The sequence below is a fragment of the Osmerus eperlanus genome, chromosome 25 (assembly GCF_963692335.1).
Source record: "Osmerus eperlanus chromosome 25, fOsmEpe2.1, whole genome shotgun sequence".
Taxonomy (NCBI): domain Eukaryota; kingdom Metazoa; phylum Chordata; class Actinopteri; order Osmeriformes; family Osmeridae; genus Osmerus; species Osmerus eperlanus.
This window is the reverse complement of record NC_085042.1, coordinates 2753414-2780172: the sequence shown is the minus strand read 5'-3', so window position 1 is coordinate 2780172 and position 26759 is coordinate 2753414. Positions and strand designations below refer to the sequence as shown.

Sequence of the window (26759 nt, the reverse complement as noted above, 5' to 3'; positions counted from 1 at the left end):
TGTATCTCCCTCCTCTCCAGTGGTCTTCTTCTCCACCTGCCAGGGGACAGACATACAGAAGGAATGTCACGTCAAAAAACAACAGCACAACAATTACCAAAGCTCAGGCTTCATTTATCTTCTGTTTATCATTTGTTATCTTCTTAAAGCCTACTAAGCTTACTTAGTGCTAGGCTATTGCATGTGTCACTCTCGTCCACTTAAATGTACCCTGTGTATAAAGTAATACGTGTATTTGTGTTTCTTAGCTGTGTCCCCGTTGCTACCTTGGATGGGAATGATGAGGTCCCCAGGGAGTGGAGCCACAGGAAGAGAAGCTTCCACGCACAAAACTCCGTCTCCAGACAGCGTGGACTGGATCTGGGAGGAGTCCACCCCCGATGGGAAGCCTGAGCCAGCCACACACACACACACACACACACACATGCTCAATAACACTGATACACGAAACCCTGCTGACCTGCTCTCGACAGAAAACGATTGTTTTGCTCTTTTTCTGGTGGTGACGGTGTGGCATGAGTATCTTCATAGAGAAATCTGCATAACATATTGTTTGGTTCTATTGTAGTTAAATGATGTAGCTGTTACAGTATTGTAACAGTTTAAATGAGCTTTACTGAGGTAACTTACTTGTTATTTCCTTTGTAAAACATCTAGAAATAAATCCATGTTCATTCTGCTCTCTATCCTCGTGTTGCCCTAGGGATGACATATCAACATGATGAAAACCCACAGCACCACTCTATCAAGAGAAACCATTACTGACTGCTTGCATCAATTTGTTTCCACAAACAATTGTGATTCTAGGAACTCATACTGTACCTAACTCACCAAACGTTGCCTTTGGCCTTGTGGAACGTTTTTAATCTATGTTTTTGTTGTTGTTTGAGAGAACAGCTTCTTCAAGACTGCTATGTAACCTAGTATACAGGAGGAGCCCAGGTTCGAATCCAGCCCGGGCCACTTCCCACATGTCCTCTTATCTTCTCTCTCTCTCTCTCTCTCTCTCTCTCTCTCTCTCTCCCTCTCATCTCTCTCTATCTCTCTCTCTCTCTCTCTCTCATCTCTCTCTCTCTCTCTCTCTGTCTCTCTCTCTCCTTTACATCTCCTGTCTCTTTACTGTATCTGTCCCATTAAAGCAAAAATGCCCTAGAAAACATCTTGAAAATCATGAAAACACGCACGCACACATACATACACACACTGTAAACATTCGTAAACCTCTTTAAGAGGTGTTCCACATCAGCATCTCCATACCTCCAACCTCCAGGAAGCCTTCCCTGGTCCTCAGGGTCAGCTCCTCTGGGGCAAAGTGACCCACGTCCAGGCTGACCCTCCAGACGTACTGCTCCGTCCTGACCTCCGCCTCCCCCGCCCCCATGCCGGGCCTGGGCCTGGGGCGCTTCATGATGCCCGGGGACGAGGGCAGGAGGAGGGGGTAGAAGGGCATGAACTCAGGCCAGTTGCTGGAGGCCTGTCTGCGCTGCAGCCACTCCATCCAGCTGAGGTCCCCTGACTCCAGGGAAGCGGGCGAGCCGAAGTCCTGACTGAATAGCTGGCTGGGCTGCCACCAGCTCCTGATGGGGGTACCAGGTGGCATCGCGGGCGTACTGCGAGCGAGGGCCCGAGGCTGATTTGGTCTGCTCGGTCATGGTCCGTGAAAATATCCGAGGAGCAGGAAAAGATGAAAGGGGGCCGAAGATCAGGATGGACGTCCCCTTTTGGGTGTTTGGATCAAACAGTCTCCGAGTGTCCCTGTCCTGGAGATGCGATGCTCAGCTCGATCTAGAGGAGGAGGGGGAGGCGCGGGGCTGGAGCAGGGTTCTCCGAGCCAGGTTTGCCAGAGCGGAGTGTGGTGAGCTGGGAGACATCTCCACCGGACCTTATATACCGTGTCCATCCACCCGTCCGTCTGTCCAGCCGCTATCCAAGCCCCAAGAGTGAGTCTATCGGAAGGGAATGTGGGGAGGGTCAGATAGGTGTGGAGGCTAGATTTCCATATCCTTCTCACCAGGCCTGCATTGGAGCAGCATACTAATTAGTTATATTTATAACTCTGAGGGGCAAATGACAAATAGCTGGCGGATGAGTGCTGGCCCAGAGGAGAGACCGTCGTGGTGTGTGTGTGTTCGTGTTCGTGCTGAGAGCCTCGACAGTCTGGCTTCTCACTTCCCGGTGAAATGCACTGGCGCTATGGCAACCGTCGGCCCTCTGCCTTGTGATGAGGGAGTGTAAGTTGGTTTCACTTCTTTGAGATTCCCCCCACACACACACACCCACACCCCACACACTCCCCCCCCCACACACACACTCACACACACCCCACACACTCAACCCCCCCCCCACACACACACTCACACACACCTCACACACTCACCCCCCCCACACACACACACTCACACACACCTCACACACTCACACCCCCCCCCACACACACACACACACTCACACACACCCCACACACTCAACCCCCCCCCCCCCCACACACACACACACACTCACACTCACCCCCCCCCCACACACACACACACACTCACACACACACAGAAGCCCCCCGCCCCTCCTCCTCTCCTTCTGGAAGCGACCATGTCTGCTTGATTTACAAGGCGAGCTTTACCTGTGGCTAGGGGCCGAGAGGCTCCTTGACAGATGAAACCGTCTCGATGGGAACGGAAGTGGGTTTGGCTTGGTGAGGACAGAGAGCCGCGCTTGTTTCACAGTATTCGGTGTGTTTCAATCCTTTATCAAGTGTGACAGGGTTGTCAGTGTTTCATGCGCGCAGCGTTGATGTAAACGAGCCGTCGGGCCCGGCTCAGAATGAGGGGAAGACAGATGTTTCTGTCAGTCCCGGGGACGGTTGCATCCTCTGACTTGGCTGGCAACGTCAGATTGGTGTTTTAGTTTCAGCAGCCTGCAGGGTTGGGTTGGTGTTGTTTTTTGGTGGTGTTTTTTCCAGAAGCCCATTTTCACAGTCTTTCTCAGTTTCTTCCAACACTTAACGGACAGTGGTGGTTCACCCCTCACCTCATCAACCATGAACTGAAACTAACCCCACAGTTACCTCTGAAGGGAACATGTTTTGGAAAAATGGGATGAGACAAGGTTAGGAGGACATATAACACATTCATTGTGTTATATGTTCGATGGTGGATTAAAAAAAGCATCTTTTTGACTCTGAATAGAGATTGTATCATGTAAAGCATAGTTAGACTGGATTATCATGTTTGTGTTATTTATTAATGGGTGTTTAAAGTGATTGTGATTCCTGCCTTCACTGTGGCCTTAGGCTGTGGGCTGTGCCTCTTCACTGTTACCACGGGAAACAGCCAAGGGGGGCACAACAATCAGGGCATTGGTCAAAATGGACGTCGAAGACGACGTTTGACTACCGTGCCAGTCTTATGTTATGAAATGTGTGACATTTTCTAAGAAATTACAGACATATAATACTTGCTATTATCGATTTCTCAAGTTTGGACGCTTCGATTTTTTGTTTGTTTTGTTTTTTATCTCGTTAATAATAGGCTACAGCAAATCAATAGAATGACGACGACTAATCGAAATAACGTTCTGGACCCGCGCCAGTTCGTTATAATCAAACCTCTTCCGATCGCTAAACCGTCTGGAAATAAACTTCAAGCAAGTAACTGCACTGTGTACAGTACGTGCCACCCGACCCGTGAGCAGGTCTTCTGGGGCAACTACCGCCGCCGACAACGGCAGCTGACTCGCCAGGGGTACAGAGCGGCCGCCTGGAAGCCGTACGAGGAGGTGGGTCAGCCTCTCTATCTGGAACCCAAAAGACTAGTTCTGGAAACCCTGGGGCAACAAGAAGAGGTAGGCTAAGTGTCCAGCCCCGAAAACAACTAAAGAGAGTCATTAAGACACGGCTATAATTGTTGAGCCTTGAGTGAAGAGACTGACACGTATGATGTGTGTTTGTGATGTATGTAGCCTATACAAATTGTTAATCATGAATTATAGCTTGATATAAAAGTCTGCTCTCTCTGAGACTCATCCCTTCTTATATGTCAGTAGAGCTTCTGCCCTTGAACTCAAATTCACTGCTGATATTTCCTCTCTGGCAGTGTGTGTGTGTGTGTGTGTGTGTGCTCTCGTTTTATGGCCAGCTATAGATCTACTCTTCATCCGCCGCTCTCTGCTCCTTAGAGTACCCTCCTTTTACTTTTAATGGACACTGATCCGACTCCACACTCCACCAACCACTTGGGAGGTGTGTGTCTGTGTGTCGCAAATCCTTCATACATACACACGCGAACGCACTCTCTCCGACGTTCTCTCCTACACACATCTGCAGCACATAGATGCGCACACGCGCACAACCCTAAAGACGCACACACACACACACATTACACTTACACGTACACACACACACTCGGCACACTTACACACACACTCACTCGGCACACTTACACATACATACACACAGTCAAGAAAGGCAGACTGTTTGTTCCTTAAGCTGCTGGAGCTCAGGGGGTCAGAGGGCCTTACGCTGGCACAAACCACCCTCCGAGGAGCACACTGAGGTCTCATAGACAAACCCTCACCCTCCCTTCCCCTCTCCCCCCCCCCCCCCCACCCTCATCCAGAAGATGCCACCGTCGGGCCTCGAGGAGCAAGAGCGCATACCCCTTCTGCCCCCCCACCCCCACCCCCGAACAGACACATCCGAAATGAGACGCAGGCAGGCCGACGTTTGTGTTGCCGACCGCACCTGTGCCGTGGCTGGGCCCTGAAAAGCTGCCCGCGGATACACGGTGATGTCAGGCACCCTAATGCATCGTGGGGGATGTAGTGTCGCACGACGGGGGTGGTTCCGGCGGACGCTGCATTCGTCACGGTTATTGTCCCGCTGCTCTCAGTTGCTGCTTGGCTGGCTTTAGTTGAAACCTTTGGCTGCTCCCTTTGGCTGACCAAACAGCTAATAGGAGGAGGTAATACTGTCCCATGAGGCTATTGTTCATTGTTATTGTTCAGTTGGTCAAATTTGTACTTTACAAACTGACTTTGTGAGTGTGTGGAAACCATGGCTGCAATGAACAATAGCGTACACATACACCTGTAAATCAAAAGGACAATAACTGCAGGGTGGATAACAAGCACATGTTCCCTTAGCAGCGAGCCTCAGTGGACATAACACTGCTACGCACTGTGACTGTTAGAGAAACAGCCTTCCGCCCTGATATAGCGACACGTCATCCGCTATGACACCGTAGCGTCTTCAAAACAGAGGTCTGGAAGAGACACCAGGAGAGTGTGGGTTGGTGTGCGAGAGAGGGAGAGGGAAAACGCAGGGTGTCGCAAAGGGGAAGGCGCCAGGGGCTGTAGTGTAACTGCGAGAGATTTACCGCAAAATGTTGTCTTCCATCATCCCCAGGGTTGGTGGTGGGGATGGGGCAGCTAGAGGGCAGGCCAGACTGGAATGGATGGGGTGGGGGGGGGGGGGCGACCGCAGCCCGCTTCACTGTGAAAAACGACGTCCCCTATCATCTCCACACTCTCGTACTCTTATTAACTCTCCTCAGACGGTAGAGACGGGAGGGAACTCAGCTCTCCTTCCAACTCTCCTCATAGCTCGGAGACCGCAGGATTACTACACTCTAGACCAGGGGTGTTCAACCCTGGTCCTCAGGGCCCACTGTCCAGGATGTTCTAGATCTGGGGTGTTCAACCCTGGTCCTCAGGGCCCACCTGGATGTTGGACATGTTTCCCTGCTCCAACACACCTGATTCAAATGAAGGGGTTGTTGTCAAGCTCAGCAGAAGCCTGGTAATGACTTATTCATTTCAAGAATCAGGTGTGTTGGAAGAGGGAAACATCCAAAACATGCAGGACAGGGGGTCCCCGAGGACCAGGGTTGAGATAGGCTGTTCTAGATGTTTCCCTGCTCCAACACACCTCATTCAAATGGATTGTTGTTATCATTGGAATCAGGTGTGTTGGAGCAGGGAAACATCTAGAACATCCAGAACAGTGGGCCCTGAGGACCAGGGTTGAAGACCACTATTTTAGAATGAAGAATCTAGAACTTACCTGCTAGATCAGGAACTAGGCAAGAGACTGGGCCAGAAAGTAAAGTGGTGCTTCTAGTTCATCAGAAGTCAGTACGTATTAGACCATAATTTACTGCCGTCAATTAGTATGAGCATAGCATATTTCATGTGAAGACTTTGAAGGATACAAAAATGCTCTTCGTCATTCGTTATTAGTCATTAGGTGTGTGTCTGACAGTGTGTGTTCTACGTGAGCATTGTGATGTATGCCCAACACACACACACACATCTGCCCTTCCCTACTTTCCAGTCATCTGTCCCTGTGTGTGCTCTCTGTAGGTGTCCCAGGGTGACGACCCCGCCCGGGCTGAGGCTGAGCTGATTAACACACAGCCGCCAGATTCCACCGCAGGAAGTAAGGTGGGAGCGTTTATCACCAAGCCTCCATTAGCTTCCTGTTTGGCCCTGTTATCTCCAGTACACAGCAGACCAGGTGTTACTGCGTCGTGCGTTTCGATAGTAAATTGGTCTTTATCGAGTAGACTTTGCTGGAGGATTAATTGCCGGATTATCTGTCATTTCCACGAGCGATGTCACATCAGCCACGCCGAGATCGCTCCTGGCACCACGCCAGCCTGGGGCCTGCGTGGTGGAGGAAGCTGATGGAGGACGAGTCGTAAAGCTCTCCTGAGCAAATAGAGGAAACAGAATAGCTTTTAGCCTGTGTGTTGTTGTCGTCGTGGACTTTCAGGATTGTGTTTTCGCCCTGCAGGGTCTGCTGTTTGGCCGTGCTCTGGCTGGGAGGAGAGAGGACACAGCGGCGCTCAAGAAACATCTAGGTCAGACCAGGTGAGACCACCACCTGTTCACTTATAACCAGTCAGGTCCTCGAAACCATTCGGTTCTGGTGGGATATACATTTACATTTAGTCATTTAGCAGACGCTCTTATCCAGAGCGATAAATATTCCTCTCAGAGTTCAAACGCAACAGTTTGCCTGCCGCAGGCTCTCTCTCTCTCTCTCTCTGCTGTCACGGTGTTGTGTGCGCAGTGCAGACCTGGCATAGACAAGCCTTTGCATTTGGTCTGGGGTGTGTGTGTGTGTCATAACACCCCCCCACCCCACCCCCCCCCCCCAGCCAAACAACGGGGTCTAGAGACAACATCTTCTCAGGGAGGGCCAGGGGAGCTGTGTGATGGCTGACATTTCTGACAGCCTCTGATAGAGCTCCGTCGCTCTGAATTATTCATACAGGTATGTGGGAAAAGGTTGCCAGTTTCACAGGAGAAAAACCCCGTAATGAATTGTGGTGCTTTTCCCTAAGTGTCAATAAAGCGGTGATGATCAGAGGATTGCATGGGTTTGGAGGCCAAATGGCAGCCTCATTTTCAGCCTGGTCACAAAGCCACTGTTGCGGTAGGATTCAGGGCTATACTAGTCCTCTGTCATCTTGTGTTCATCACTGCTAAGTGATATGTACTAGTCTTGTGTATGGTTATGTATGTTGAAGTTTAATTGGGATTGAGCTTTTTGGGGGGTTTTTGTCACAGCTACAGCCTTGTTTTGTCATTTTATCCAACATCAGAAGTCCTTAGCTGGATGTAATATCTCAATTTACATCACAGTGCCACGTTATTATTATACAGTTAGGTCCATAAATATTTGGACATTGACACAATTTTCATCATTTTGGCTCTGTATACCACCACAATGGATTTGAAATGAAACAATCAAGATGTGCCTTAAGTGCAGACTTTCAGCTTTAATTTCAGGGTATTTACATACAAATCAGGTGTAGGAATTACAACACATTTTATATGTGGCCCCCCCCTTTTTAAGGGACCAAAAATAATTGGACAAACTAACATAATCATAAATCTAATTGTCACTTTTAATACTTGGTTGCAAATCCTTTGCAGTCAATGACAGCCTGAAGTCTGGAACCCATAGACATCACCAGACGCTGGGTTTCGTCCCTGGTGATGCTCTGCCAGGCCTCTACTGCAACTGTCTTCAGTTCCTGCTTGTTCTTGGGGAATTTTCCCTTCAGTTTTGTCTTTAGCAAGTGAAATGCATGCTCAATTGGATTTAGGTCAGGTGATTGACTTGGCCATTGCAGAACATTCCACTTCTTTGCCTTAAAAAACTCTTTGGTTGCTTTTGCAGTATGCTTCGGGTCATTGTCCATCTGCACTGTGAAGCGCCGTCTTATGAGTTCTGAAGCATTTGGCTGAATCTGAGCAGATAATATTGCCAGAAACACTTCAGAATTCATCCTACTGCTTTTGTCAGCAGTCACATCATCGATAAATACAAGGGAACCAGTTCCATTGGCAGCCATACATGCCCACGCCATAACACTACCTCCACCATGCTTCACTGATGAGGTGGTATGCTTTGGATCATGAGCAGTTCCTTCCCTTCTCCATACTCTTCTCTTCCCATCATTCTGGTACAAGTTGATCTTGGTCTCATCTGTCCATAGGATGTTGTTCCAGAACTGTACAGGCTCTTTTAGATGTTTTTTGGCAAACTCTAATCTGGTCTTCCTGTTTTTGAGACTCACCAATGGTTTACATCTTGTGGTGAACCCTCTGTATTTACTCTGGTGAAGTCTTCTCTTAATTTTTGACTTTGACACAGATACGCCTACCTCCTGGAGAGTGTTCTTGATCTGGCCAACTGTTGTGAAGGGGTTTTTCTTCACCAGGGAAAGAATTCTTCTGTCATCCACCACAGTTGTTTTCCGTGGTCTTCCGGGTCTTTTGGTGTTGCTGAGCTCACCAGTGCGTTCTTTCTTTTTAAGAATGTACCAAACAGTTGATTTGGCCACACCTAATGTTTTTGCTATCTCTCTGATAGGTTTGTTTTGATTTTTCAGCCTAACGATGGCTTGCTTCACTGATGGTGACAGCTCTTTGGACTTCATATTGAGAGTTGACAGCAACAGATTCCAAACACAAATACCATACTTGAAATGAACTCTAGACCTTTTATCTGCTCCTTGTCAATAAAATAACGAACTCCCATGAGGCAATAACATACACCTGGCCATGGAACAGCTGAGCAGCCAATTGTCCAATTACTTTTGGTCCCTTAAAAAGGGGGGGGCCACATATCAAATGTGTTGTAATTCCTACACCGTTCACCTGATTTGGATGTAAATACCCTGAAATTAAAGCTGAAAGTCTGCACTTAAAGCACATCTTGATTGTTTCATTTCAAATCCATTGTGGTGGTATACAGAGCCAAAATGATGAAAAATGTGTCAATGTCCAAATATTTATGGACCTAACTGTATCATATGAAATTACTAGTATTTATCTTAGCCATTTGCGTGTGCCTGATCAGTAGAAAACGCCTGTTTGTTATGAGCATATTCTTCTGACAGTAATGATATGCAGAAGCATTTTCCCTGTGGTGTGATTGAATAGATGGATGCCTGTGGTGCCCCCCCGCCCTCTCTCTTCCACTGGGCCAGGGTGAGGGGCGGTCTGATGAACAGTTGGACAGCGCTCTCAGGATGCCATTCGGAGGCATCGCCAGACTCCACCTCTTCCTCGTCTCACAGAATGCCAACGCGCTTCCCCTCTCTGCACGCCGCGATGGGCTGGCGGATTGGTTTGGCTCCCACATTCAGCCCCTGCATGTCAGATTGATTGAACATGATTTAATTTGTTTACTAGTCGTGTATGTAGCAGCACACCTCATTGGCCAGACTGAGTTTGCTGGCCTGATGACATCATTAATTCGCTGAGCGTTCAGACGTGTGCATCGTAGATTATCAAAAGGTTGTTTGTTTATCGAGGATTTATTGAGATGGGGAACGGGTGATTTGTGATAGTTAGGAGCGATCCACAGATAGCTAGATGGAGCGCAGCTGTGTCTCACACTGCCAGAAACGAAACTTTGATTTCACCTACCGGAACCCTAAAACTGTCCTTCTGTTGCCTGGCAACAGGCCTCTTCTTCACACTCTTGGTGTTCCCTTCTCAGAACAGCCTGTCAATGTCCCAAACCCTGATAAATTATTTAACCAACGCTAACTGTCTGTTCTTTTAATACATCCGTCGAGCCGGATCAGATTTGATGCCTTACTTCCGTCGCAAGCATTTGATGACATTGGCTAATCACTCGCCGTACGTCGAACGAAATCCAGGGTATTGATCTGAAGAGCACTAATGTTAGGATAGTGTTTTTTTTTATGACATAGTAACCCCTAGTGCCTTGACACCTCACCCTTGTCACTAGCAGCCACCTTTGACGTATTGTGTTGGAGCTCTTTAAAACCCACACAGTATGTGTCGCTCAAAGATACACTGCGTCCTTCGAAGAAGCATTGATTATGAGGTCAAACGCTTTGAAGTGTGTTCGATTCAGTGATCACGGACGGGGGTGATCGTGGCGTTGGAAACAGGTACCGTCTCAGAGTAGTCTAGGTTCATGTGTACTCCGACACACACACACCTCGCTGTAAAACACTACACACACATCTCTCGTCTTGTATTGAGTTGTCCTTCGCCACCTGCCTGCATATCACAAGGTCTCAGGACTTGAGATTGTGGTGCTAGTGAACATAATTTAGACTCCACTATACTATACTACTATACTATACTATGCCATACTGTAGTATATCATACTATACTCTATTCTACTCTTGTTTACCAAACTACACTATACTACACTGTACTCTACTTTACTGCACTGTACTATGCTATCAAATGAAGAACAATACTATGATGTACTATACTACCAGATTTCCCAAGTGAAGTATGAGTTCTTCAGGGTGAATGTGTTCCAACTGAAGAACATTTGAGATGATCAGAGTAACCCTCCATGCCCCAGATCTGGTTCTGTTGACACCAGCAGCAGCAGGAGAGGGAACCCTGGTCAGAGACACTGTGTCTGGCTAGTGTGTGTGGGGGGGGGGTAAACTGTGATTAAGACTGTAGCTTCAGCTTCTGTCTACGAAGATTAACAGGGAATATTTGTTTGATTGGAACGGAGGGTCGCACGCAGATGGCGCGGCGAATGCCGCCGAGCCGAGTAGCACTTGAGCCTCCAACGACGCAGAAATTAACATTCAAGAGCTGGAGTGCCTGTGCCACTGCTAGGCGTCCACGTTTGGCTCCACTTCCAGGCGTAAATAGCACGCCGGCTGCTCGCAAGATAAGAAGGAATGATTCCACCCAGCGTGCCGACATATGCAGGGTTTATTTGTTTGCTGTCTCGGTTGACCTTCGTGAAGTGAAACGGCGTTGGTTAGAGGCGAGGTGCGGCGGGGGAGACGGTAACGTCCCCCCCGGGATGACTCGCCACGCAGCACGTTCCACTCCTTTGTGTTGTCGCTCGCCATCCGTCTCCCGACGCCTCTTGTTGTCAGATTGGAGCAGGAAGTCGACAGGAGTCCTCTCAGAGCAATGTTTCCGCTGACTCTGGGAGCGTTCAACGGAAACCCTCGGACTGGGGAATGTAAATAAATACACTTGGACTGGGGAATGTAAATGAGGACGAAATTAGGCAAGACCCTCCACCCCTTCGAGACCCCAAGACCACCCGCCCCCCCCCCCCCCCACCACCACCAGGATTCGTTATTGGGGAATCAAGGTCTGTAAGACTGTCCGACATGTTGACTGACCTAAGCTTAATCAACTTACTGACCTATAGGTTTCTCTTTAGGCCCTCTGTGCCACCCCCCCTCCCATCCCCCTTTGCCTCCGAGACTCCCCCCCCCCCCCCCCCCTCGAGCTCCTCAGCTCAGTGTACCGGAGAGCGATAGCAGCGCTCATGTGGAATGATTAAGGGACCAGGAGGCGTATTAAACTCCTTAATTCACCAGTCAAACGGTTGCCGTGACACTCGGCGCGAGTGTTTCATTTCCACACGTGCATTAACGCAAGTTAATTATGCATGCAGTGTGTGGAAAACAAGTCAACAGGGTTTGGGGGAAAGGTTATGGACTGGAGCTAAAACGCTGTAATGAAGTCATTAATCTGCCTGGCGACAGTCATTCCTCTCATAATTCTCTATTGAGGGTTTACAGCCGGCTGCAGCTCTGGTTCTCTCTGATTGATGATTTAGAGAGCGGTCATATACAGATGACCTGAGAGGGTGGTCTGTTTAATCACACAGACTGCCTGCTCCCACCACAATAATCAAACTGTTCTAGTGATGTTTTTCACACTCTTTATTTTGGACTGTCAGCTGGTTCGCGTGTCAGGATTTAATTTAGTATGGTGTTTGTGTGAATGCGTGTGTGTTTGTGTGCGTGCGTGTGACCATAAGTTCCCTCAAGAACAGTGAAATAAGGGGAATTTTAACCTCACAAGTTGAAGTGCTATATCTTGGGGGGTTTAGGGTTAGGATTTGCGTTATTGTCAGAATTACATTAAGGGTTTGGGTTAGGAGTCAGGGATAGTTTAAGGGTTAGGGATAGGAGGCAGGGTTAGGTTAAGTTTTCAGGTATTGTTTTGTTTTTAAGGTCAGGGTTAAGGTTAAAGGCTTGGGTTTAAGGGTTAGGGTAGGCCGCATTTTTGAATGGAACCGAATTTTCACTCCCCACATGAACTGCCACTCAAACTGTGTGTGTGTGACCTCTCCTCTGACTGGAAGGCGCCTGGTGTCCGCCGTCAGACAGGGACGGTCCTACTTCGCCCTCCTCCAGGAGGAGGAGCAAGAGCAGGAAGAGGAGCTACGGAAGGAGCGCCAGAGGAAAGAGGCGTGGCTTTGTGCCGAGCCCCGCCCGCCACGCTGGTCGTCGGACTCCGACAGCGACGAGCGGGATCGGTAAGAAACGAATCCCACCATTTCTGTCTGTAGATCTGATTCAAGACTCACCCGAATCATGGAGACACATCCTTCATACCTGGGTTCATTACTACTGAACAAGTGCAAGGTGACAACACTTGGGTGTGCTTGATTTCTCTCACTAACTGCAATGAATCCAAATTGTCACCCCCCATAAGTGCTGAATGTGAATCGTATCAAACAGACCCTTAACTGGTTCTGACTACCATATGGATCTGGAATCCAGCATTTTAAGCCCACTCCTGTGTGGATGTGTAGCTTGCATGCCTCAGGTCCACCCCCGGACTAACACGTCTAACTTTCTCAGATGGTCCCTTCTCACCACAAGTGGATCTCCGGGGAATGGAGCACGCCCTCGCAGGAAGAAGACCCAACTGGCACGGCCTTTCACCCCCATCCACCGCTCTCTGACGTCCCCAGAACTCAGCGAGGCCCCGCAGTGAGTGTACAATAGTGACTCTAACCCTAACCTCAGTGAGTCAACAGTGTACGGTACTCTAACCCTAACCTCAGTGAGTTAGCAGTGTACAGTAGTGACCCTAATCCTAACCACAGTGAGTTTGCAGTGTCATTGGTAGAAGGACTTAAAGCCAGGGTAGGCAATGTTGTTGAGAAGCTCTTTTTGTCATATTTGCCAAAAGTAACTTCACATCTTGATAGCAACCTATATATCTAAAGGTTTGACGGTAATATGAAATCATTCCGACATCTGTGGGTGTCGGAATACTGTAATAAACGCGACCAATCATTAAGGGGTACCCTGACTATTGATTGGACGGGCTACCTGTCTGTCTACCTACCTACCTGTGCGCACCTCTGCCCCTCCACTCAATGCTCGTTACTGTAGTTTTGTGGGAGTGGCTTTGAAGGGAGTTGGTGGGATATTTTGGTTTGAATCATGTCAAAAAGAAGCAAAAATAGCTAGCTTCGCGCAAATTGCCTACCCTGCATTTAAGAGTTTGGTCGTGCCCTGCCCTCACGTCTCAGTGTCAATGTGTAAGTAGTATGGCTGCATAGTCAATGCTCCATCAAGCGGTAGGGCTGTGCTTGCTAAGAGAAAGGCCAGACCAGGGTGGCGCAGTCAGACCCCTGCAGAAGCAGCGTCATAAATAGAGAGGTGGCTGAATCCAGGAAACTGCTCCCCCGAGGACTCTACTGTTTCACCAGGCTCGTCTGCTTGACTTTGAATCAAACTGCGCGCTCTCTCTCTCTCCCCCCCCCGTTCTGCTCCCCGTTATGTTCAACCAACAGTCACGCCAAGACAAATTGATGTGTTGAATAGTAAACATCCCTACGACAGATCCCGCTCCGAGCGTTCATCCCTCGTGTTCCTCCCAGCCTTTCCACGGCGTCCTTTGATGTTGCCGCAGCGCGAGTTGACATTTCAGAGGAGAGGCGTCAAGTTTCTCCTGTACTAATCTGATGCGTTTGATGCACAGACACATCTGTGATCCGCACAGACGGCCTCGCCTCGTTCGGCTTCCCCCTGCAGTGCCAGGCCCTGGCAGAAGGCTGAGAGAGTGGGAACTTGTGAACCGTCGTCGGATTCATAGACCCAGGTGTATTATGGGGGACGCAGTGTCGGAAGGTAGTCGCTTCCGAGCCGAAATACAGGACCACATGCTTCATTTTGTGCTGCGTGGCTGCACAAAATATCGAGCAATGTTGACGGTTGTTTAGTGGATACGGTTGTTTTGCTGTCCAGCAGACACAATACGTGGGTAGACACAATCACGATATTGTATCATGACCTTTGTGCCGTCATATGAAAATGTACCGGACCATTCCGTGGCGTGGATATGTGTCCTAAGCACCTCGTGTCTTTCTCAGCCTCATCTTCCTAGGCAAATGTCTTGACGGATGTCAGACACGTGCCATATGTCACTTCTGACTGAAACCTGTGACTTCATTTCCTGTGACACAGCTGGCATTGTGACTTCATTTCCTGTGACACAGCTGGTATATGAAGTATAACTCAGAGACAGAGAGAGAGATACGGGTTGTTTCAGAGGTTGTTATCCGTGTTCTCATGGATCCTAAACGAGTCGACTTCATCTGCCTTGGAGACAGATGTCTGCTCCGTTAATGGATGCACCTCCCCTTGCAAGGCTGGTCTCATCCTCATTTAGGGACATGGGAAAAGAACGAGAGGAGGGGGAGGAGGGAAGGGGGAGCGGAGGGAGGCGAGAAAAGCGGGAGGGGGAGGAGAGAGAGGGGGGAGGGGGAGAAGGAGAGAGGGGGAGAAGGAGAAGGAGAAAGAGGAGGGAAAGGGGGAAAGAATAAAAGCAGGGTGTGAGGTGTCCCCAAGGGGGGAGAGAGAAACAGAGAGGTAGAGCGAGAGGCAGCCATATTGTGTTTGATGTGCGCCGAGACATCAGGGAGCGTACTGCTGGGGCCCAGGGAAAGTGATGCTGTCTGAGTGACGGACTGCAGGCTGAGGACAGGTGACAGGCTGGCTCTGGCAGAGGACGGATGATCTGCTTCACCCTGCACCGCTGCACACACACTCTCACACACAAACACACACACTCTCTCTCTCTGTCTCAGACATAAACACATTCTCTCTCTCTGTCTCACACATAAACACACTCTCACACACACATACACACAAACACACTCTCTCCCTCTGTCTCTCACCTCTCTCTCTCTTACACACACACACACACACTCCCTCTGTCTCTCACCTCTCTCTCTCTCTCTCTCTCTCTCTTACACACGCACACAAACACACTCTCTCTTTCCATGGTTAGTCCACCTTGGAAAGAAAGGATTCCGGCAAACCGCCGAGCAAATTTCCTGTTGCAGAGTCAGGGGGGTCTTAACGCAGAAACACTGTCATCATCAGCCGTCCTGCTTGTAACCGCTCTGTGTGCTTGTGGTCTGCAGAGAGCTGGTGTACCGTCAGCTGTGCTGCCTGAGCTGGCTGCTGGAGACCCTGACCCTGGAACGCCCAGCCAGGCCCAGACCCCTCCCCTCCTGCTGGGACACCAGGTAAGGTCAGATGCCATCCTGGCTGGACCCTGGGATGGCCCGGTGAGCCCGAATGATTTTCATATGATTGATCTCTGGTCCTGGCCCCGGGTCCTATTCTTTTAGTTTTCTCCTCTCCTCCTCCATCTGTCATTTCTCGTTCTGGCATCTTTTAGTTTTGTTGTGAGCTCGACAGTTTAATTTGAGTTGGGGGGAAACCGTCAGAGGTGTTGCATCTCGCAAGCTGGCGTGTCACTTGAAATCCCAAACATCTTGAAACGATAACATTGCATCAGACATCATGCCACGCACAGCGCATCTACGGTGCCAATTACACTGACAGAGACACTTCTCAAATGTCAAACACCAAGCGATTCCTTCAACGCAGTCTGGGCGCCCGTCGTCAATCTGTTACTCTATTCATCTATAAATCTGTAACTGTCTGAGAATGCTAATGAGAGAGAGCCGGGGGACCAGGCTGAATCACACTAATCAAGGGATTGGCTCATTAACTCGGTGAACCCTTCAGCCTGGCCAATCAGTGCCTTGTATTTGGAGTTTAGGCATTCAACTGGGTCTGTTCCAGCCGTCAGCAATCTAGCAACAGGTCAGAGACAACCAGGAGAGACCCCGGATAGATGGGATATAGACGGATAAATGATTGGACTGGAGGAGGAGGAGGATTGACCGTCACCCCGTAGATCCACACACCTCCTGTTTTCACCAATGAAGGAGGAGGTGGAGGAGGAGGGGCCGGAGAGAGGGCGGGAATAATACCGCACAGGAATCTTCTTCAGAAGGTGGCATTACAACCCTGAAGCCTTCTTCTGGCACCAAATCCTATTTCCTATAAAGTCTTAATCTGCGGTGGGGAAATGATCCGGGAGAGAATGAAAGAAAGAGAGAGGTAGAGGCAGGGAAAGAGAAGAAGAAGACTGGGAAGGAAGGAAGGAAGGAAGGAAGAAAGATGGAAGGAGAGAGAAAGAGAGAGAGAGAGGAAAGCAAGACAGAGAGAGGAGGAAAGACGGATGTACGGGCAAGAAAACAAGGCAGAGGGAGGGATTATCTCAAGGTTGCCCAGTGACTAGCCGGGAGTCACGCGGGGCATCCCTGAGTCGAGTTATGGTGGCGATAGCATCCAGGGTCTTCAGGCCTGGTCCTCTCCCCAGGGCTGGCTGAGGCGCTGGGGGGGGAAGGTCACTCACGCCTCTCGCTCTCCCCTGGTACACAGAGACCCTGGCCGGGGACGGACGACAGCGAAGAGCCTGAATAAGGAGCGAGCCATCGAGACGAGATGGGAGCAGTTTGTTTCTCTGCAGAAGGTATCGTCTCTGTGCCAACCCCCTGTGCCAGCCCCCTGTGCCAACCCCCTGTGCTAACTCCCTGCCTCCGCTGGGAGGGACGACACATTTACATTCAGTCATTTAGCAGACGCTCTTATCCAGAGCATCAGGAAGTACAGGGGACATTTCCCCCCGAGGCAAGTAGGGTGAAGTGCCTCGCCCAAGGACACGACTTCATTTGGCACAGCCGAGTATCGAACCGGCGACCTTCTGATTACTAGCCCAATTCCCTAACCGCTCAGCCACCTGACTCCCTCAGACACTCGGGTGTCCCAAGCGACGCTCTCGTCCCTTCACGGCGCACTCAGCAGAAAAACAGGAAGCAGACACACACACTGTCCAAGTACTGCACACGTGCGCACACAACCACACAGCCGAGCGTGTCACACAAACACACACTATCAAGAGCACAAAATCCTCTCAAAGGGTCCTCGTCTGAAGCTTTGACACACACACACACAAACACACCTTAACTGGCAGACAGCAGGTCCTCAGGTGTGTGTGTGTGTGTCAGATATGATGAGAACTGCAGCTGAAGTGTTGCTCCTGTTTTAGCCATTACGAGGCAGGCACAGTGGTGCTAGACTCCACACTCTCTCCTCTACCCTCACGTCTTCCTCTGCCCAGGAGAAATATGTGCTCTCTGTTCAGTGTGTGTGGGTAGGGGGGGGTGGTCTGTGAAGTGTGTGTGAGTGTGGGGGGGGCCGGGGGCATATGTGAACTGTGCGTGTGTGTGGGGGGGGTGTTTCTGTGTGTGCGATATATGCGTGTGCCGATACAGCATGCACGTGTTGTGTACTATACTGTTTCAAAATGAACTTGTGCTTTCGTTTGCTTTCACCTGTGTGTCTGCTGTGCCGCAAGAGACATTCTCACCTGCCCCCCCCCCTCCCTCCCCAGCCTCGCAGGCCTCACCCCTGGCCTCTTCGCTCCTCCTCCGGGGCTCCCAGCCTGTGGAAATCCTCCTTCCTGAGTCGAACCTCCTCCTCAGCCCTAGGCAGCCCCAACCTGGGCAGCCTGGACACCGTGGGGCCTGGCACAGATGACTCTACCCTGGGGCCCGGGGTCAGCACCACCCCCAGGGCCAGCCTGGACACGGCGGAAGCCCCAGGGAGCGGGGATGCAGAGACAGAGCCACCGCTGTCTGACTGTAGGTCCATGTTGGTGGGAACTCTGAATGAGACCCATGATGGCACCAGTCTGTGCTTGTTGCAGTTAAACTCAGTACTGTAGGTCCTTATGGGTGTAGGGATAGATGTTTCAGTATGGAAGGTTTATAGATGTTTTTAGGATTGTAGGTCTGTGAATTCTTTTAGAAGTGAAGGTCTGCAGTTGTTTGGGATTTGTAGGTCTAGATGTTTGAAGGTTGTGGGTCTATAGTTGTCGTAGCGATGTCGAGGATTTTATTAGTTAAACAGAACACTTGACTCAGTCAAAGGATGTTTGATCCGATCTCTAGTGTGTGGATGTGTGTGTGTGCGTGTGCGTGTGCGTGTGTGTGTGTGTGTGTGTGTGGGACGAGTACATCTGTGGGTGTGCTGAAGCGTAGGAAACCAGACCCATTATGTGCTGCAGAGTCTAGATAGTGTGTGTGTGTGTGGGTGTGTGTGTGTGTTTGGACCAGCGGTACACTTCCTGGTGCCATCTCGTTCCAGCTGTGTGGAGCGCAGAATGAGTCCCATCAGTTTCCCATCAGCCCCAGCACTCCACAGGATAACATCTGCGTACACACCCTAAACGGCACGCTCCCGTCGTCATAGGAACAGCCGGCAGGCGTGTGTTGGGAGCCAGAGTGAAGAGATCTTTTCCTTTTGAAAACAAAACCTCACTCCACTCCTGTCAGTACGGCAGGGGGTCTCTTTCACTTGCTAGTGTGTGTGTGTGTGTGTCTGTGTGTGTGTGCGAAAGTAGGACAGCTGCCCTCTGTCCGACTACCCACTCCATTCCCAGAATGCTTTTCACTCAGATCTGGCATAATTAGCCCTCTGATGTCACCCCAATCCGTCTTCATTATCGACCGCCCGACAATGGCGAGCGCGCCTGCGTGTCGTCTGTGCCGGCTCTTGTCCCTCTTCTGGGTTTTCTTCCTCCCTCTCCCGTCTTGGTGAAACGAGTTCCGAATTTAGAGGATTTACTCAGGCTTGTTGGTTAAAGCAATTAGCCGCTGTTCTCTCTCTAATCCCTGTCGCTGTGTCTCACATCCCAGATTAAGCCTCCCAGATCCCCCGCTCTCGCAGCGACGCCGCCAGAGCGCGCTAGCGACGCCAGCCTGCGTCTGAACGTCTTTGAAGTCCATAATGAATCGTCAATAACGCTCATTATTTCCGGAAAAGCTTGTATAATTTGATTTATCTCGCTATTGAATATCCCCCTCCTCCGCCCCTAAAATCTGAGAAGCGTGCCTATATTTAATCCCAAACATTCATAAATGGGACAATTAGTAAGTATATTTATTCAGTGTAAAGCAAGCCAATTTGGAGGAGTTATTGCCTTTTGTAATTCGGAGGCAGATTTTATGGGCTTTCTCTTGTGTGAATTCAGAGCGAGGAATTTTAATAAAAGCCTTCCCTGACACATTCTGTGATTTATTTGGTATCACCTACTAGTTCGTTAATGCAGGAGGGTACTGACAACATTTTAATCAATGTACTGTTAAGATTTAGGGTACTTGATAAAGATCATTGTGTGTTACAGGATTTTAAGTAATTTTCTAAAACCTGGGTGTGATCACAGTGTGTGAACAGCAGGGGGAGCTATGGGATTGTTTTTCGTTAAACTAGTTAACAACATGCCTACCTCTCTCAAATAGATGTGTATGAGTTACATGCAATAGATGAGTAGAATTAAAAAGCCAGAAGACAAGATAAGCTCATTGCACACGCATTCTTCTGATTGTATTCATATTAATATTTTAATGACGTAATATTAAGATCTGTTCTTCGAGAAGCTGAAACGTACTGGTCTTGCCCTTCGCGGGTAGGCCTGGTCTTCTCCTCTCATTTACATTTAGTCATTTAGCAGACGCTCTTATCCAGAGCGACTTACAGTAAGTACAGGGACATTCCCCCCGAGGCAAGTAGGGTGAAGTGCCTTGCCCAAGGACACAACGTCATTTTGCACTGCCGGGAATCGAACTGGCAACCTTCAGATTACTAGCCCGATTCCCTAACCGCTCAGCCACCTGACTCATTTGCTTCTCGCTCCCCCTCACAGATCTCCGAAAGCTTCTAGAAGCTGTCCATGAGAGCGTCAGGAAGGAGTTCACCGCTCCTGAGACCCGTAGCCACGGCGACGGCAGTTTGACTGACAGGTAGTCAGCCCCACAGGACAGTGTGTAGTTGCTCTCTTCATACACTCGTTCGTGCAAACACACACACAAATACACAAAATACAGTCACACCCGCGTGCACATCCTCCCGCCCACACACCCCTCCACCCCCCTAGCAAGTCTTCGTGTTCTCTTCTGCATTCCTCGTCTAACTGCTGCTGTTGTCAGATAAGGAGAACTAACTCTATCTAGAAGACCATGGCCTACCTGTAGTCAAATAAGAAGAACTAACGTTCCCCCACAAAATTACCATGGAAACGGATGTCCTATCTGCATACAGTTCATTTGGCTGGAATCGTCTGTCTGTGCCAATACGCCTCCATCAGACATACCCACTGAGCAAGCACCAAGCTCAGGAAGTCGACTCACATTGAAATACACACCAAGTGGACAGTGGGATCAAGCTGTTTGGCAGTTAAACCCCAAACTGTTTTCTTCCTTTTTTCTTTTGCAAATGTTTACTAGATTTAAACTATGTCGAACCCACAGCCTAAAAGGGGCAACTGCCCCCCCTTCCGGCCTGCCCCCCCCCCAGCCAACATCCCAGGGAGGGGCCCCGCGTCCAGGCTCCCTGAAGGGGTGCCAGATTCCAAGTCCCAGGGCAGCAGAGACCCTACGGCCCAAAAGGTATATAGGGGTCAACCACACCCCAGTTAACTATGCCTCTCTACTAATTACACCTCCAGTTTAAAAGTGTGCGTGTCCTGTAGCAAACCCAGTATTTAAAGTGTGTGTGTTCTGTATTTAAGTGTGTGTGTCCTCTGTGTGTGTTCTGTATTAAAGTGTGTGTGTCTGGAATTAAAGTGTGTGTGTCCTGTGTGTGTGTTTGGTATTAAAGTGTGTGTGTGTCTTGTATTAGAGTGTGTGTGTGTCCTGTGTGTGTGTTCTGTATTAAACCGTGTGCATGTGTCTTTTATTAAAGTGTGTGTGTCCTGTGTGTTTGTTTGGTATTAAAGTGTGTGTGTGTCTTGTATTAGAGTGTGTGTGTGTCCTGTGTGTGTGTTCTGTATTAAACCGTGTGCATGTGTCTTTTATTAAAGTGTGTGTGTCCTGTGTGTGTAGCTGCGGTCCACAGCTCCTCCAGAGTGCCAGGAGCCATCAGTTCAGCAGGAAGTCCTTGATGGTCAACAGGAAGTCCTCCATGCTACTGAAGATGAGTACGGCGTTCCAGGAGAGAGCCCAGGAGCGGGCCCAGAGCTACTGTGACTTCCTGGAGAACAACTCGAGGTCTGCTCCTCCCGTCTCCGCCTCCTCCTCCTCTTCTGTCCCTCCCCTCCTCCTTTCCTCCCCTCCTCTCAGATCTCTGCCCTACCGTACCTCCCTCCTCTCCAACTCTTCTCCATCTCCTCCCTTTCTCCTCTCCTCTACCGCCCCTCCTCCTCTCCTCCCCTCTGTCCTACCATGCTTCCCTCCCCCCCCCCCCTTCCCTTCTCGCCTAACCCTCTAGGTCATATACTGAAGGGTGGAATGTTTGGCCTGAAAGACTTCCTGCACTTTGGGATCTTTAATGGCCCCCCTCCATGTGGACATCCTCAATGTGTGTCAGGTTTCTTTGCCCCGTGTCTACATACACACGGGACAGGACTGTACATAGGCCACTGGTACGTGTATGTAAGCACAGAGACCACTGGTACATGTATGTAAACACAGACATAGACCACTGGTACATGTATGTGAACAGAGATAGACCACTGGTACATGCATGTAAACACAGATAGCACTGGTCTGTACAGTAGTACAAAATGTTCAGAATTGTACTGTTTGAACTGTTATGTAATCGTGTGTGCTGCGTGTGTATGTGTGTGTGTGCTGCGTGTGTTGCCATACCTGCGATTCAGCTCCAGCTCTGCTTCCTCTCTCCATCCAGGAAGAGGCTGGACAGCAGCCTCAGGAGGTTTCAGGCCCTGCATCATGTGACCCGGCCTCAACGCCTCCCCCGTCACGTGACCTCCTCGGTAGCGGAGAGGAAGCCCCTCGAGACGGAGGCCACAGAGAGGCCGTGGAACCACGACAACCTGTGGTGTGTGTGTGGTCTGCTGCAACCACTTCCTGGGCTCCTCGAGTGCGTGTTCAGCAGAACTCGGGGTAGTCGAGTTGTCCGGACCCATATCCGTCTCTCACCTCCTCTCCCCCTGCTATCCCCTCCTCCTCCGCCCTGCCTCTCCCCTCCCCCCACGTCTCCCCCGCTCCCCCCCTCCCTCCCCAGGCTGTCCTCGGTGCTGGAGGAGCTGGCCTCTCGGGGGCTCCAGGACCATGGGGTGGGTCTGGTTCTGGGGAGGCTGAGGAGCTGGGCCGAGCAGCGGCCCCCCCGGGTACGGACACAGCACTTCCTCAGGGTGCTGGGGGGGCTGCAGCCCTGGGAACTGTGTCTGCCTGACCTCTGCGTCGCCATCGAGGTACACGCACGCGCGCGCGCGCGCGGTCAAACGAGCCCGCGCGTACAGGAGAGTGGGTGTTTTTTTGCCGTGTGTGTGTGTATGGGTGCAGCTGTGTGAATCGGTTCTCTCTCTCTCTCTGTTTTCATCCCCACCCTTCCAGATCGTCAGGGAACATGTGGTCCAGATGCCCAGACAGGACTACGACGCCTGGCTGGCCTCCAGGGTTCCTCTGCCCCCGTCGGACCACCCTGACCAACTGAAGGACACACACACACGCGCGGATCTCGGGTCACGTGATGGCAGCTAGATACTGTATACCCAGCCGTCAGAGCACTCTGGGGAGGATTCTTCCAGAACATTATTCCTTTGCAGGGCGTGACCAAAATGGCTGCATTGTAGATGCTCCAGTTTCTCCATTTGCGGTTGTGTTTGTGTGTGTGTGCGTTTGTGTGTGTGTGTGGCAGGTCACAATGTATCCCAGGGGCAAGACAGGGTGTATCTCAGCAGTGCTTTCTGTCAACCTGCTACAATATCCTCCTGGTTGCAACACACACACACACACACAAATAAACTGTCCAGGTTGGACTTTGGTCTGCCTTGTCCCTTCATGAATCTCATGAGTGCTTGTATTGTAATCAAGACAGCTGGGAACTGAAAAACAACCTGCAGAGTTATCGGTGTTCGCCATTCCCGTGGACTCTGCAGTTTGCGCGGAGAACTTTCCAGCAGCCTTATCCGAGCTGATAAGCTGTTCAGTGTGTTTTCGCCCCCATCTGGGTGGTGGTGGGGGGGGGGGGGGGGGGGGGTGAAAAAGGGTGAGCAGATACTCTGAGCAGGCTGTAAAGACCCTTTAGAGAGGGGGAGGGAGCGGGGGGGGGGGGGTTGAGGTGGAAAGGGCGGAGTGACAAGGAGGAGGGGCGGGATCAGAGAGGCACACATTTCAGGAATACCACACAGTCTGAGCCTGGACCTCCGAGTTTAACCCCAGCCAAGGGGGTAGGGGGTGCCCCCCCCCCCACCTCTCTCTCCCCAGCTCTGCCCCGGAGCAGCAAGTCTAGACCAAGGTAGACCACACCGCTACTGGGATGTTTGTCTCATCAAAGCATCTCCATTGGAATAACGGATAAGTAGGAATTAAAAGCAGCATCGCTGGCATGGCCGTGTGAACGCAGAACGTGTCGAAACAGGAGCGTGTTTGGAATGGGGGCCGGTGAGCGTGTGTTTGGAGTGTGTGGACCAGGTTAAGCTCTTACCGCCAGAGCCCTTGGGCTTCTTTGTTCAGCAGAAGCACAGCTAGCCACCCACGGAATATTTGATCTTCAATTACCGTCAGGCTCTCTTTGTGGTTGTGAAAGTGTGTGTGCGCGCGTGAGAGGGAGGGAGGGAGGGAGGGAGGGAGGGAGGGAGGGAGGGAGGGAGGGAGGGAGAAAACGGCCGAAGGAAGGCTGTTTGAAAAAGCCTTGTTTCAAAAATTTACATAGCGAATACACTGTCGCGGTTACATTATCGCTACAATTACCTCAAACTGTCCCCCATTTTGCTAACAGCACAGACTTTCAAACTGTTGTCTTGTGTCCCTGCTCCATGTGTGTTGCTCCAACAGCGGTCCCACTCAGCCCTTTGCCCATCTGATAAAGGTTCCCCTTGGGCACAAGCACTTCTGCATAGGTAGACGTTGTCTTATCACGCGGTTCAAAGCACCTAACTTGCTGGATTTCAGTATTTACCAGCTGGCAACAACAGCCAGCCAGGCCTTCCGGACCGTGTTTATCTAGGCAGAGAAAGGCAGGAGTCAAGTTGATGGTAGTTAGGTTAGGTCAACCTTGCGGGCAGTGCCAACTCTAGCTTCAAGTTGGCTGTGACCTGCCCTGTTTCCAGACATCTGACCATGACCCACAGGCTATCTAACCCCAGATAGGAAAATAGAAACATGACATGGAAGTTCACAGGCTGGTTTAACCTTCTGATGTTTGATACTTTGATGAACACAGTCATGGACCTTTCTAGGACAAGAGTCACAACACGCATCTACTGATTCACCACACTCACACGGGCATTGAGTTCTGAGCTTCTCTCTCGTTTTTGTTTTGGGTTCTAAGAATCAGGCACAAAGCCTACTTCCATATTGAGAAGATTGTTTATGAGTTGTCGTCTATTTTTCTAGATCCCAGCTGGGGTGAATTGGCTGCATCCTGCTGCCTGCCTTCCTAAATGCCTGTCTCTCTGCCTTGCTGTCGGTCTGCATGTCTCTCTGCTTCCTGTCGGCCTGTCTCTCCGTCTTCCTGTCTGTCTGGCGGTCTGTTTCTCTGCCTTTCAGTCCGTCTCAGTATGCTAAACGTTTCTTTAGAGTTGCAACAACCACCTGATTGTGCTAATCCCTACAAACTCCTGACTGTGAGCCTAAACCCCCAGGGGATTGGGGGGGGGGGGGGGATTGAAAACAGACAGGGAAAGAGCAACACCCCCCCCCCCCCACCACCGCCACTCCCTCTGACCCTGACCCCCATACAGGGCTTGGTAGCCTGGAGGGAAGATAGTCTTCACCTACACTGAAGGAAACACTGCGTACAGACCTGAATCCTGCTCTGGACCATGTCTGAATCCTACAGATAGCAGTGTTGTATGGGGAGGAGATTGGAGAGAGAATTCAAACTGCCATCTGTTGTACCTGTGCTGATGTCAGTGCTCAAGCTACAGCCTGTTTATATCAAAACATGTTCGATTTATGGACATTCCTTTTAAGCTGTTTATGTTCCTCTGGTGCATGTGTGCATGTGTGTGTGTGTGTGCCTGTATATTTCATGTATTTTGACGAGGAAGGACAGGGGGAGAGGGGAGGGGGGGCTCTGGTATATTTCCACCACTCAGGACTGATGCTACCTCATCTGCCACATGTACAGGAAGTGAAACCATGGTGATGTGGGACTATGTGAGCCATGACGCTAGTTCCCAGCTCTCTCCAGGTCTGGTGACTTTCTCCTCAGGGCTGTTTTTAATGCTGCTTCTAATGCTGTCTCTAATGTTGCTTCTAATGCTGACTCAATTGCTGTCTCTATGGCTGCCTCTAATGTTGCTTCTAATTCTGACTCAATTGCTGCCTCTAATGTTGCTTCTAATGCTGACTCGATTGCTGCCTCTAATGTTGCTTCTAATGCTGGGATAGTAGCAGATAGAACCTCAATAGAGCCCCCCCAGGGTGCTCATCTTCCTGTCATCGACTGGACGGTTTCTATTCATGACCTTCCTGCTTTTTTGTCTGCGGAGGAATGTTGTCATCAGGCAACACTGCCTGCGTCAGTCAGCATGCTGCATGACAAGCACTCCAGGGTGTCTTTATACCTAATGGATCAGCGCTGTCATTGACCCCACACACACACACACACACTAGTCGAGTGAGGTAGTTCAACTGTCAAGTTCCATGACAAAGAAGGCAGCTCTCCTTCTTCTGAACAGGAATGTTGTTGTGGTGCCATTTCAGGTTTAACCAGAACAAACAAGAAAGCAGCTCATTTTACTGGTCAGTTCCTCTTCCTTTCACTCACATACCTTTTACTGCTCGATTTTTACACTACGGTGAGGAAAGTGGATACTAACAAGGACTTTCCTTGTTAGTATCCACTTTCCTCACCTGAACCTTTGTAACCCTTCCACAGAAGTGCATACGTGTGAACATGGTGCATAAATGGCCTGCTTGTACGTGATACAAACACTTCAATCCCCACCACCACATCCCAATCCCCCCCCCTTTAAGGACAATGTTCCTTAGACTGGGCTTCACAGCACAGGACAGACACAGTTCCCAGAATGTGAGGAATCTCTGTTGCCAGGGGTGACTGTGGAGAAGGACTTCTTGTGCTCCGCTGTTTGTTTTAGCTGAGGGGGTGAGATGGTTAGCCAGCGTGGACGTGGGGGAGAGG

At 50.2% G+C, this 26759-nt stretch overlaps 2 protein-coding genes across 2 annotated transcripts; one reads left to right on the top strand and one right to left on the bottom strand.

Moving 5' to 3' along the window:
- Window positions 1-186: 186 nt before the first annotated feature.
- Window positions 187-1840, bottom strand: si:dkey-1k23.3 (heat shock protein beta-1). The gene is made up of 3 exons (XM_062452110.1): window positions 1258-1840; window positions 631-699; window positions 187-389 (listed from the first exon to the last, which is right to left on the bottom strand). Exons 1-3 carry the CDS (start codon window positions 1598-1600, stop codon window positions 187-189), a joined length of 615 nt encoding a protein of 204 aa, XP_062308094.1. The 5' UTR covers window positions 1601-1840.
- A 1504-nt stretch (window positions 1841-3344) lies between these two features.
- LOC134012286 (coiled-coil domain-containing protein 60-like) lies at window positions 3345-23576 on the top strand. Its single transcript, XM_062452061.1, has 14 exons — window positions 3345-3837; window positions 6355-6435; window positions 6788-6864; window positions 12629-12802; window positions 13131-13262; window positions 15710-15814; window positions 17025-17115; window positions 18037-18286; window positions 20350-20446; window positions 20954-21091; window positions 21527-21691; window positions 22332-22484; window positions 22671-22860; window positions 23003-23576. Exons 1-14 carry the CDS (start codon window positions 3544-3546, stop codon window positions 23147-23149), a joined length of 2094 nt encoding a protein of 697 aa, XP_062308045.1. The 5' UTR covers window positions 3345-3543; the 3' UTR covers window positions 23150-23576.
- The last annotated feature ends 3183 nt before the right edge of the window (window positions 23577-26759 follow it).

Excerpts from the sequence above, each read along its gene's own strand:
- si:dkey-1k23.3 (XM_062452110.1), bottom strand. The coding sequence starts at position 1,600 with ATGCCACCTGGTACCCCCATCAGGAGCTGGTGGCAGCCCAGCCAGCTA. Across the intron at positions 700-1,257 it reads AGGCTTCCTGGAGGTTGGAG|GGCAACACGAGGATAGAGAG; the intron begins GTATGGAGATGC and ends TGTCATCCCTAG. Across the intron at positions 390-630 it reads TTTTACAAAGGAAATAACAA|GCTTCCCATCGGGGGTGGAC; the intron begins GTAAGTTACCTC and ends TGGCTGGCTCAG.
- LOC134012286 (XM_062452061.1), top strand. The coding sequence starts at position 3,544 with ATGACGACGACTAATCGAAATAACGTTCTGGACCCGCGCCAGTTCGTT. Across the intron at positions 21,092-21,526 it reads GAGACCCTACGGCCCAAAAG|CTGCGGTCCACAGCTCCTCC; the intron begins GTATATAGGGGT and ends CTGTGTGTGTAG. Across the intron at positions 22,861-23,002 it reads ACCTCTGCGTCGCCATCGAG|ATCGTCAGGGAACATGTGGT; the intron begins GTACACGCACGC and ends CCACCCTTCCAG.